Below are 13070 nucleotides of genomic sequence, written 5' to 3'. Positions count from 1 at the left end.
TCTAGTTTGTTTAGCTTTTTACTTCTGGCGATTGTATTTAGGCTTTAAAATTCATAAAAGTTGTGTTGATTTGTGAAGATTATCCTGATGAACAATGTGTAAAAATGACTTTTGTTGGTCACAGAGCTTATCGTCTGCAATAACCCCATAGAAAAATCCTTCTGGGTTTTTGTTGAGGGAACCAAGGTGAGGCTAACTTCAGGGTTGACCTACAAAAATACGTCATCGCTACAGCCAACCTTACCAAACCACAACTTTTTACCAGCTAGCTAGATAGGGTGCTGACATGATGGCATTGAGCGTATAATGTGATGTTGATTCTTTTTTGGTAACAGGAAGTGGAATGACATGACCTATCTTTAGGACAGGTGTGCCCTGCACGCCAGTGCCACCTGCATTCAGCCTACATGTAATCCCCATTCTTCATGCTTTGCCACATTTGCATTGTTCGCATTGCTGATTTGTGAGCAGTCGTTTAGACAAGAACATCTGTCATGTGTGGCGGCTGCCAACAAGAATCTGAAGTATGGCAGACAGTCGGATGTGCTCTGAAATTCAAGTTTAACTATGACCAGCCAGTATTAGCGCCCAGAATAAACAACGACCACTTATGATAAATCTACATAAAACTCTGAAAGAGTAAACAGTTTAATGTGTAATCAAATAAATAAAATGTTGATCTGTTTTATGGAAAAGGATGTTTAATATTTATATGAGCTCACAAATCTTAACAATCTGCATGGAAAGAGGTCACATTTAAACCATTTATGAAACCGAACTGTTATGACTTCAGTCAAAAGATTCATAAGTCTCCTGTGATGGCCAGTGAACTGCAATTCCTCCAGAGCATCCCATTTGTCCCATTCTAAGCATTCTGGAGGGATTCTCTGTTCTGCTGCTTTGCTCTCTCTAATCCTCCACTCCAGGAAGCATCTATATTTGGAGAAAACTGTGAGAGCCCCAGTCCAGATGTTTTGCTAGGCCGACACCTGCTCTCAATACAAGTCAGCAGGGAACAACTAGCCAACATCATGCACGTCCCCAATGCTCTTGCAAACCTCAGTCCCATCAGCTTTTTTTTTTTTTTTCTAGGAGCGGAGACACACTGCAATGTCTCGCCTCAAAGGCGCCTGTGGCCTCTTTTACTTATACATTACCACAAATGAGACCACTTGGCTGTGATCATTAGATGAAACCCGTTAGTTATATCCAACAAAGATTTGTAGATGTTTCATCTTACTGTTTATTAAGTGAGATATCCTTTTCAAAACCCCGGAAGAAAGGCGAGACTTCTTGTTTACCTGTTTTTTTTCTCAGTGGAAGGCATGTATTACATATGAATTGGCTGAATCACACAGTGTATCAAATTATACAAGTTGACATGTTGAGAGCAAAACCAAATGATGACACACTTGAACTGCCCTGGCCTCTACAGTGACATATCTGTCTACTGAGGTCTGAAGAGAGAAGCAATTATTGCCACTTAGCATTTCTTTCAAATTAAAATTTGTGCTGAATTTGTTTTGCAAAGATTGAGTAGCAGTGGTTTATTGGAGATTAAAATGATGTTTTTTGGAAACACTGGTCTCTTCTGGGATGTCCTGTGATGAATATAATTTCCTATTGGCCTCATTCATGAAACATGAGCAGAATGAATTTGTGCAAATTTTTCTTAAAATTATTCTTGTGTAATGTCTCATTCAGTTCAGCGCAGAATCTCCACAGAATTTGATCTTTTTTTTTTTTTTATAAGGGCAAGAAGCTTTTTTAACCCATTGATGTTTTTTGATTAATTTTGATAACTGTATTTTTAGTGTAAAAATAACATTTACAAATATGTAGGGCAGCTGCATGTTATGTTCTTCATAAAAAAAAAAAAAGTAAATAAAAATCAAGCAAATGTTTTATAAATGTTTTATATATCTATGATATAATGAAACAATTTAAAATTGGAACATTTTATACAGAAAGAAACATAGGTATGGATGAATTTTCATTTTGTAGCGTTACACCCTGACTGGCTTAAATAGCTTTTAAAGAGCTTTAGGTTGAATTCATGGATTAAGACATGTTTATGCAACTTGCATGAGGATTATACAGCATTTCAAGGTGCTTGATGACAATTGCTAGTGAGAGCAACAATGTTTTACATATCTGCAGAGGAACAAAATGTATGTCCTCTAGTTTCAAGTCTATATATGTTCCAGGCAGTAAAATGACTTTAATGTAAACCAGAATTACATTTTGGTACATCAGGGCAAGCCAGAAAAAACCCGCAGTTTGGTCAGCACATTTGCAAGCATGCAGCCCTGTCTCATGGCACTTAATTAAGTGTGCTTGCATTACTGTGGCTGTGACAATCCACAGCACTCAAGGGGCTGCTAGAGTTACTTCCACGTGTCAGGTCTGTTTAATGTAAGGTGATGTTATTAAGGTGGTTAACTAAAACCATACTGACAGTTGAGTGAGTGCTGTTTTTACTGAACTGCTGCTCTGCCATCGCAGCTGTTGACCTGAAATAAAAAAGTTTACTCTAATGGCCATTCCGTACCCCTTTATGGCAGTGCTAAGAATAAATGGCAGGGCTCAATTTAAAGATGAGTGAGATTTAGTCTCAGCCTTAGACGTCACACCCATTGACTGTTGGCCATCTGGGCTATTGATGCATTTATGCTGTCAGTCTGTATGAATAGATTCTATTACACTCAACATCAGAATGCTAGAATGCAATAGAAAACGTTTATTTTAATATTCTTTCTTAATGTCACATTGCTCATGTCACATGCATTGTCCAAAGTGGGTGACTAGTTTGTGTTTTCTGTGTGACAATCTGCAAAACCAACTTTCTATGCATGTCAATTATCCTTTTCAGATTACAAGTTCTATCAAAATCTAAATGTTATAAACTATAGAGTTTTCTTCTGATCCAATTTAAAAACCAATATTGCTGAAATGTCTGCTGAAATTAAAATGCTGTTTTGAGGATTTTTACACTTCAGCGTATGAAATTTAGCTTTTGCGTTCTTACATACTTTCATAACATACTTTATAGGACAGGTCTTATTGTTCATGCAGAATTTAGGATATATTGTCATGCAGTCACACGAATTGTAATTAATCTTTTCTAGATTTATTTCAAATAACAGCAAAACCCAAAACAAAATGTAACCAAAAACAGTAAACATACCAGAAACATTAGTGGCACCACAAAGTATTGTACATACAGTAACATCATTTTAGGTTCAGTAACAGACATCTTGCCTGATATTTTTTCGTGTTTCTTAAAACTTTACAGATATGCTATCAAAACAAATGGATAAAATTTTAGTGCCATCAACATCACATATAAGCACACAGAGAATGGAGTAATATAGTGTTCTTCCCTTCATTTCAAACTAACGGATGACTGATAACCATCTCAGGCAGGAAGTGCTTTGCTTGGTCAGTATTTGTCTGTAATTAAGTATAAATATGAGTGTTTATTTCAAGTTAGAATAAATGATTAGAAAAACATATTTAACAGCATATTCAGCAGAATATAAAAAGCTGGAATTGTAATACATGTACATAAGACTCTCCATTCAACAAAAACACACAGGTGACACTTTTAATGCTTAAAAAATAATTTACAGAACAACAACTCCGTTACGCATGAGTATAGCATTCATACTTGGAAAAAAAAAGTTTTTGCAAATATATATAAAAAATACTTTGCACACTAGAGCATAATGTTGTCTGCTCCAAGCTTTCATGTGTCTTTAAAACATAATGCCTTTAGCCTAGTTGTTCTAGTCATTAAAAATCTGTTTTGTACGGAGTGCATATCAATAAGTGCAAATTATTTGCCTTTTACACACTGTGCATCTTTCTAAACATTTGTCAGAATTTGGTGCTTGTTTTGCTTTTTAACAGCAGCAACAGTATTTTTGTTTTGCAGAACACACCTGTTGTCACTACTATTTTGACCCGAGTTTAAGATTAGTGCTATTGCTTTGTCTTGGTTGCATGTAGCAGTTTGTTCAGCAAATATAGTAGTGCATTGCATCATATCACCAATCACCTGAAACTCAGGATCAAGTTTTTGAGAGCAGGTAGTGGGATGCAGGAAATTCAGGGCAGTGTTTTGTACGTCACTGTTCAGGTGCAGTTTTCAACAGGCACTGAAGGCTTTACTATGGTCCTACTAATTGCACAGTGGGTCTCCCTGCAGTGAGAGGTGGTGCTGATGAGTCATGTAGAAGAAAAAGGCTTCATGCATCTGAGATGCAGCTTTGGATCTTATCAATCCATAGCTGGGCATTCTGAGCATCTCCTGCACAGAAGTTGTACACTCGTTTAGTGGTCTTTAGCTGCAGGGACAAAGAAAAAGAGAGAAGAGATTTTAATTTATTTTTAAATTTCCATTCATGCTGATTGGTCATATTAACAGCATGTTTACAATGTCTGCACCCAAACTCTGGCCGCACCCAACTATTAACCTTATTATTTTACATGGCAAGTATCCTATCTACTTGAATGGGAAAATCCTTCAATCTCAAAAATAGCTTGCCATGCTCACATTTAAACAACACATTTCAAATCAAGCAACAAAGTCTGAGGTACTGCTCCATAAATGTTGTCTCTTGTGCTCACATTAACAGAAGCTTATAATTCAGGCTGGACCAGTCAATGCACACGTGCAGTCCTAAACAAGTGTCTGGAGACAGCATTTCCATCGCAACCGGAGCAGCAGCGGTGACACAATGACTTTACCGACTGGCTCTTTTCTTTAGAAGGTAGAAGTTATTCAGCCATATTTTGCTTTGCACTTTCTCCCATTTAGAGTAAAATGAATACACCGTGTTGTTATATCTATACAGTCTCAGCCTCAGACGTCACAAGGCACACAAAATGGTCATCATCTGATGCCAAACTCCCTCATGGAAGAAGAAAACCATTTTGTTTACAACAGTGACAATGATCGCATATCAGGATCAACTAAATGCTGAATTTACACCCCAAATGTGATGCTCAATAAAGCGAACTATGATTGGTTGTCAGATGGCCTCTTGACTGGTTCTTGGACAGCCAAAGCTGCGATGAAGTCAAAACCTTCTGCCATCAATCTGAAGGTCTGGCAATGCAAGACTAGGTGTATCTAAATAAATGTCTTGGATAAAGCCCAGCTTCAGACACTGCATTGCTTCATTAACTGGAGGAATACTTACATCAAAGAAAGCCTTTTCACTGATGTGTTTGGGGGCTCCTATAGTTGGTGTGGCAATCAGGACAGATTCTACTTCAGCCAGGTCAATATAGCCACGACAGCTTGTGTCCACATCCGTCTCATAATACCTCAGCTATAGGGTGTCAAAATGCATGACAAATAAATGAATAAATTAAGGTAAAGACCAAAATACAAAACATTTATAAACGACTCACCTGATGTTTTGTTACATCAAGAACAAACCACCTAGCTTTCCAAGCTTTAAGTAATGCCCCTCGCTTGTACAGGATTCCCTCAAATGATCTGTATAAACAAAGATATGATGGCTTGTTTGCTTTCTCTATAAAGTTAGATTATGCGGTATCAAAAGTGTTGTCTGTCATTGTTACCTATTGTCTTCATTCTTTGGGGTAAACTGATTATAGAGCGTGGCTGCCCTGCGATTAACCCCGTTGACTGCAGTGGGGCTGCTGTCCTCTCCGAGGCTGCTGTCAGGTAGTTGCAACATGGAGTGTCGCTGATAGGCCTGCAGGTTGGAGGTGGGGACCAAACCAGAGATGGACACTGACTGTTTCCGCAGCTATGAGATTAAAAGGGCAAGAGATGAGGCCAGTATATCTGGAGAAGACACTTTGCTACTTGCGAAGTCAACAAACAAAGATGCGTCTTTGGTGCTTTCTAAAGCCTTTATACTATTGCATCCCCAAGCCATAAATAAGCAGCTTTGTTTCTACGGCTTAAAGCTACAGTTCTTGATGGTGATGTGATATTGGGGTTTCTATTAAGAAATGGCAGTTGAAGCTACATTTGTGAGGCAAAGTGGAACTAAAATAGCTGGACAGAAGCAGCACTCACATTGCCCTCCTGTTTGAGGTCTTCCTGGATGCTGTCTCGCACCTTCTCCAGCGTGGTGTGCCAGGGCTCAGACTGCTGCCCCAGTTCTCCCTCCAGCCTCTCAATGTCCTGTAACCACACAAATCCATTTTAAGGCTTTCCTTTACCGGTGCCTTTGATCAACCAGGAAATCTTTGGGTTATGTTTTGATATTTTTGTCATACCAAGCAAGCAGCACCATGTTTTTTGATGGTTGTTTGCTTTATAGTAGCTAGTATAATTTCTGCTATTCACAGATAACATAAAAAATGGATGAGGAGATACAGATTGTGCTTTCAGAATTTCAGAAACACTGAATATTGCACACATCCACAAGAAAATTCATGAAAAAGTATAGTGTGAAAAATACAAGATATGTCCTGAATTTTTTCAGCTGCGTGATGCAAGCAGAGGAAACAACTACTCACTCTTCTGATAGACGCATCCCTTCGCACCTAGGATCGGCTGCAATTTTACTGCATCATGTAACATTTTCACTTTGATCATGGGAGGATAAGGACTTGGTGAGAAACTATTAAAAGACTAAGACATATGGACTCACAGCCAAGAGTTTGGTGATGGCATCAGGCTGGGCACGGCTGACGCTGCTGTAACACGGCCAGACGATCCTCCTCTTGGTGGTGGCAATGGTGTCTGACTCTTCTGTGCTCTGTGAGCGCACCACGAGCATACACCAGTCATAAGACGGGCCTGTGGACAGTGTCTCCCCAGTGTAGAACTCCCATGTGGTCAGATTGGGGATCGAAATCAGCGGTTTCAACACCGCCTAAAGGGGAAAAAAAAACCTTATTTGTTGGATTTTTCAGTTCTGACTTTACATAAAGGCGCTGTAAACAATATTAGTCACAGTAGAATTTTTGCCAGAATTAGCCGCTGAATTAATCACCCTCCCTCTTTCTAAAATCGTACCCATGAAGGTATTGTTCTACCATTATGCATGTTTATATGCACTCATTTTCTGAGTCAATTTTGTCAAATGGAATGAATCAGATCAGATTTCAAATTATGAAAGTTCAGTTTATATGAATGTTACAATCTGATTCACACAGTCATTTACATGTTCATTACAAGCATTCCCAAGAAAACTTTAGCGAATACACAGTGCCCAGTGCACCATGTTCAGAACCAGAGAAAGCCACCATGATAATGTTGTATACTCTTAAAAAGCTGACATATTATCAGAAGAGCTTGTTTCTCAAATGTTTAGTAAATATCCAGTCTCCTTTACTGAACAGTGTGGAAAATTTAAATATACATACGCACGTTTGAAAGACTGAAAACATATGCAAAACATAAAACGTATGGATTTAAGTATTTACATGCTTAATTTTTTCTGTTGATTGGATTATTTCAGCTCTAGCCCTCTTATATTACTTTTTTTTAAAACATTATGCTTAATCTTTTCCCATCCTTAAAATCTCACAGTCTAAAGATTACAACGTGTGACCCTCTCTCCAGTGTTTGGTTGTTACAAAGGTATGGGAAGGAAGAAACAGCCCACAGGGCCCTTTGCTCTCACTAAACTTCATAAAAACTCTCATAAAACCTGTTTTTGTTGGGCTATGGGTGACTCGCTGAACTTACTCACTCATTTTGAAACAGTGTCAGGGGATGACTGCCAGTAAAAACAACTTTCACTCAAGCCTGGATTTGAGGATAGCACACTTTCCCACTCAAGCTTTGTGTTTTATGACTGTCACCACCTGATTCACATGTAACAAGACTGCTTTACAAAAACAAAGAGGCTGTTTTGCAATTGTGGGGAACTATTCTTCACTGTGAATAGGATCTGGCAAAAGACGCCAGCATGTTTGGGACTGGTAGTCAACATAACCTCTAAGCAGAGTGCTTTAGGGTAAAGGCCATTAGATATGTCTGGTACCTCTGTACACACTCAGATAGACTCTTTACCTCCGTCTCTGAGGGACTGTAAAGGTAGTTGAAGAAGAGAGGGCTCTTGCGGTGCATTCGGTTGATACACTCCCAGATACAGATTCCCCTCTTGGACGGCTTTTCTCCTTTGTCCTCAAACAATGTGCCTTTAGTGACGAGACACAAAGAAGAACTTGTGAATTACATATTACTCAGAGTAATGTGATAAGGTTTGAAACAAAATATCAGAAGCCAAGTCTGATAAGACTAGCAGCACTTAAAAGAAGTGCTTCCAAAGGTCATCTAGGGCATCTACAGGTAGGTAAAACTTTTCTGAGCAAGACTGCACGTGTCTGTTGTAATACAATACAGGCATTCAAATCCATGTTTATTTGAAGAACACAGCTGAAAAACATTTGCACAATAACGTAATTATGGCAAAACAAAAAGACAAATACTGTTTTGTGGTGGAATGTGTTTCTTCTTAAAGAATGACATGAAGAGTTTTGCATACACACCGTGCTCCAGGCGCTCGTAGTCCGAATCCAGAAGGAAGTTTTTGAAGCGATTGGAGATGTAGTGGTATGCCAGAAACTTCAGATAGTATTGATTAAACTCAAACTCAAGGGGGTACTGGTTATGAACCTGGAATAAGAAAGACAATGCGTCACACTGGAGAAGCTGTTTGGACACATTTCATGGCCACAGCAATTCAACAAATATGAATAGAACACCATTGAGACCGCAGTTCAAGAAAATTATTAGTCAACGCCCAGGAAATTATTACTTGAAGGGAATTTTAAAATACAAAAAATAGAGCAGCAGGAGGGACATAATGTGGTAATGTATAGCCAACAGGAACTAGACAGAAGAGCTTGCAAAGTTCTCACACTCCAGGCCACCTGGACTTCCTGGCAAAAACAACAGCTGCCTCTAAGATGAGACACTTCTATTTTCAGATGCTTTCACTATATTTCTGCGGCCTGTGACATTGCAGAACCTCCGCTGGGTCATTCAAATGCTCTACGCCTTGATTTCATCACATATTCCTAAAAACAATACATGTCTGTAAATGGATGGGAGTGGTGCGCATTGTCTCTGGAGGGAGAAAAACTCTTCAAGCCCTTTACTTAATGTAGCACAGACTGAACAGAAACCCCAAAATTGCAGTTTTCCACTGGTTGTGCTAAACTTGCCGATGTTGGGAGGTGATGGCGAAACACTCCAGCCAGGGCAATGCTGGCCACAGGCTAAACACCATCTGTGTGCGATCATTTCAAAGGAAGCTAGGGGTAGGTAGATGTGCCGAAGGAGCAGCTCTGTCTAAATTACTTGCCCACCATAGGGATTGCAAAAGGAAAGCTAGAGCATGCATTCTGACAGCTGAGTCTTTCTCATCCTCCTCCTTCTGGCTGGACGCTGCAGGAATGCTGTGAGCTCATGGAAGAAGCACGGTGGGAACAAGAGAGGGGTGGTGTGAGAGACAGAGACTGGGAGTTATGAAGTGATTCTGGGCAGTGTGTGAAAAAGAGAGATGGAGCAATTGGTTATTTGTTATTTAGCAGACACTTATCCAAAATGAACATGGACAGTTCCATTTGGTGCAGCCTGGGGTTAAGGTGTCTTGCTTAAATACACAATGGTCATGGGGTTCATGAGTCTTTCCATCTGTGGCTTGAACATACAGCCTTTGGGTTTCCAGCCCAGATCTTTAACAACTACGACTCCACCACCCCAGATAATACAAAAACATCAGAAGATTGCTGGTTCAAGAAACAACATCATTAACTCCTTCAGCAAGGCAAGTAACTCCAGGTTACTTTGGATAAAGGTGTCTGTTACACGACTGCTTATATAGCCAACTTGCCTGATGTACACAGTCAAGAAACTGGAGGAAGATGGGAGTGAAGCCGCTGCCCTGGCTGCTGGGGGTCAGGGTGCCACGTTGGCTGAATTTGTGGCCAAAAGACAGCCACTCTTTCTCCAAAAGCACCTGAAAGCCCTCTAAGGTCCTGTAAAATGGATCACTGAGCACCTGCACAAGGGAAACCACCTACAGAAACAACAGAGAGCAAGAGAGGAATGTAATGAGTAACAAACACGGGCCAATACTTGAGAAGTACGCAGTGTAAGTAAATGCTGGCCCTATTGGATTTTACCCTTGCTGATTGCAATGGGTGTATCAGTCACAACTTTTATTCATCTTTGGAACACAAATTAAGATATTTTTGATAAAAAAACAAGCGCTTTCTGACCCTGCATAGACAGCAACACAACTACCACGTTGAAGGCCCAGAAAGGTAGCGATGACATTGATAAAATAGTCCATGTTCAGATGTAATTTTATGAAGCTACAAGAATACTTTTTGTATGCAAAGAAAACAAAAATGACTTTATTCAACAATTTCTTTTGTTCACACAGAGCTCGTTCTGGGACTTAACCCGGCAATGTTACTAGGTCCCCGACCCTGAACCAATCCCGCAATCAATCCTGGGATGTGTTTGCGTTCACACAGAAGGCAACCTGGCAATGTTCCAGCAATTTACCGGGTCCAACGTGCAGTGTGAGAGGGGCTATAGGAGGGGGAGATCTCCTCAACAACCAGCAGTGTGCAGCATCCACTTGGATGATGCAACGGCAGCCATATTGCGCCAGAACACCCACCACACACCAGCTTATTGGTGGAGAGGAGACAGAGTGATGAAGCCAATCAGAGTATGGGGATGGTTAGGAGGCCATGATGATCAGAGGTCAATGTGCGAATTCAGCCAGGATGCCGGGGTTACACCCCTACTCTTTTTCTAAGGACATCCTGGGACTTTTAAGCACCACAGAGAGTCAGGACCTTGGTTTAAAGACTCATCCGAAAGATGGTGCTTTTTGTCAGTATAGAGTCCCCATGACTACACTGTGGTGCTAGGACCCACACAGACCTCAGGGTGAGCACCCCCTGTTGGTCTCACTTACACCTCTTCCAGCAGCAACCTAGTTTTCCCAGGAAGTCTCCCATTCAGGTACTGACCAGCTCAACCCTGCTTAACTTCAGTGGGCACCCAGTCTTGGGCTGCAGGGTGATATGGCTGCTGGCCTTGTTTACAAGCAGAGGAACACACTGTAGATAAAACAATCTTTTTAAACATGTCTGAAGATTTCGACAGAGAGGATGACTTGTAAATTTTTGCCCAGCCCTACTTATTTGAACCAGAATATAGAGACAATGAACTAAGGAGATGGCCATTATGCGCAAGAACAGTAGCTCCTGCATCACCACACGCATGTGTCATGGGTACTCTCGTGAACACGCATCGAAGACCAACACGGAAGAGAAAAAAATTGTTGAAGTATGTTTTTTTTTTCCTCAGATTTTTTTTTTTTTTTTTTAATAGCTTCATTAGATTATGGTTCATCCACTGATGTCACCTGGACTATTTTAACATGTCCTTACTACCTTTCTGGTCCTTGATCGTGGTAGTGCTCTTGCTGTCTGCAGGGTCAGAAAGCTCTCAGATTTCATCGGAAATATCTTAATTTGTGTTCTGAAGATGAATGAAGGTCTTACTGGTCTGTGGTTTGGAACGACATGGGGGTGAGTAATTAATGACAGAATTTCAATTTTGGTAAAGTATCCCTTTGACAATTCCCCACCAAACAAGCAACATATGGTGAGGAAGATTACTTACATTATTTAGTTTTCCATTTTACTCTGAAATACATCCAAATACTGAAGAAAAAAAAGGTTGCAACTTCCAGTTTATGTGAAAAAAAAATATTTATAATCAAAATGCATTGTGAATACCACTTCAAAAATCAGTCTGCCAGATAATAAAAGGGCAGAATTTCTAGAGCCTTTTTCAATGAGTTACAGAAATATAATTATTGTAATCAATTTCACAAAGCAATAAGCAATATCACAACACCTTCCAAGACTGAAAGCATGGCCATGTGACAACAATGTGATTCTGTTCTCTCCTACAAAGCCAGACATATGGAGACTATTTAGATGAGTACATCACATCAGGCCTACAGAGAGTATGGCAAAATTATCAAGAAGCAGGGAAATTAACAAGAATAGACTTGTTCAGACACGTGCATGATTCTGACCACAGCTACATTTAACAACCCCAGTTGACACTTAGTTGAACACAATTCTGTTTCTAATGACAGTTAACTGATCAAGAGGGGATGGAAAATCTGAGCTGGGACCGCAAAAATGTCTCTGCTGCAACAGCATAACAAAATTAAAGTTTCAATTCAAAATAGACATTAAACAACAACTTTTTATGTGCAAAGATGACTGTTAGGCATTTGTAGGTTGACATTCCCATTACTGTTTTTACTGACTGACACATGAACTTTTGGTTCAACCAATGGCCGAAATTTGGAGTGCAACTACAAACAGTTTTTAAGGAAACTGGTTATCATTATTTTTTGAACAATGAAATATGATTGAATGTGCATTGGGAATCCTGTTTCAAAATTGGAGAATCATATTTGAATCCTATAATAGGCAAAGACAAGGCAGAAGGAATAGGACTGTTAAATTGTCACATGCTATTGCACACGTGTGAGACGATGCTCACCTGAGTGGTAATGTCCCAGCCATCCTCAAGACTAACTAGTACAGATGATCCACTGTCCAGCAACTCCACCACAACCAGAGCCAGCTGCAGAAGCTTGTGTAGCTGTTGAACACACAGATACAGAGTACAAAACAACACATTCTGTGTTTAGCAATTCCTGTGAATTTATTTTAACACTGCTGTGCACACTGCTGACTAAGAGCTGTGAGAGTGTCTTGGCAGAGATCCTTACAGATAATATTGTTTTAGTGTGTTAGACACAGTGGGGACCATCAGGCCAATGGGTTTTTGTGAGTGAGTGAGGTTTTAGAGTGGTAAACAACTTTATTTTGCTTTAATTGTGTCATGCAGTTTTCCCATCTTTGTCTTGTATAGTTTCCTCATGGGTGACTAGTTTTCAGGAAAGAAAAACAAGGTCAGAGTCACACAGACCAACCTGTTTCTGGTTTTCTTAAGATATAGGCCACTGTGAGTCACAATAAGAGGAAGGTGCAGGCATATGTGTGTTCAGAGGTCA

General features: G+C 39.9%; 1 protein-coding gene across 4 annotated transcripts in view; it reads right to left on the bottom strand.

Moving 5' to 3' along the window:
• Nucleotides 1-3108: 3108 nt before the first annotated feature.
• Nucleotides 3109-13070, bottom strand: part of LOC132126706 (myotubularin-related protein 13-like) — a 169302-nt gene continuing 159340 nt past the window's right edge. For 3 of the 4 annotated variants that reach the window (XM_059538173.1, XM_059538160.1, XM_059538166.1), the window contains 10 exons: nucleotides 12554-12655; nucleotides 9840-10025; nucleotides 8491-8617; nucleotides 8012-8139; nucleotides 6642-6866; nucleotides 6062-6169; nucleotides 5596-5786; nucleotides 5422-5509; nucleotides 5208-5339; nucleotides 3109-4349 (listed from right to left, as the gene is read on the bottom strand). In XM_059538173.1, the coding sequence (XP_059394156.1) occupies nucleotides 4251-4349; nucleotides 5208-5339; nucleotides 5422-5509; nucleotides 5596-5786; nucleotides 6062-6169; nucleotides 6642-6866; nucleotides 8012-8139; nucleotides 8491-8617; nucleotides 9840-10025; nucleotides 12554-12655 (1386 nt within the window). In that variant the 3' untranslated portion in view covers nucleotides 3109-4250. The other variant, XM_059538180.1, reaches the window with a different exon arrangement.

Source organism: Carassius carassius, chromosome 3, assembly GCF_963082965.1.
Source record: "Carassius carassius chromosome 3, fCarCar2.1, whole genome shotgun sequence".
Lineage (NCBI taxonomy): Eukaryota > Metazoa > Chordata > Actinopteri > Cypriniformes > Cyprinidae > Carassius > Carassius carassius.
The sequence above is the reverse complement of the archived record's forward strand: the minus strand, read 5'-3'. Positions and strand labels throughout refer to the sequence as shown.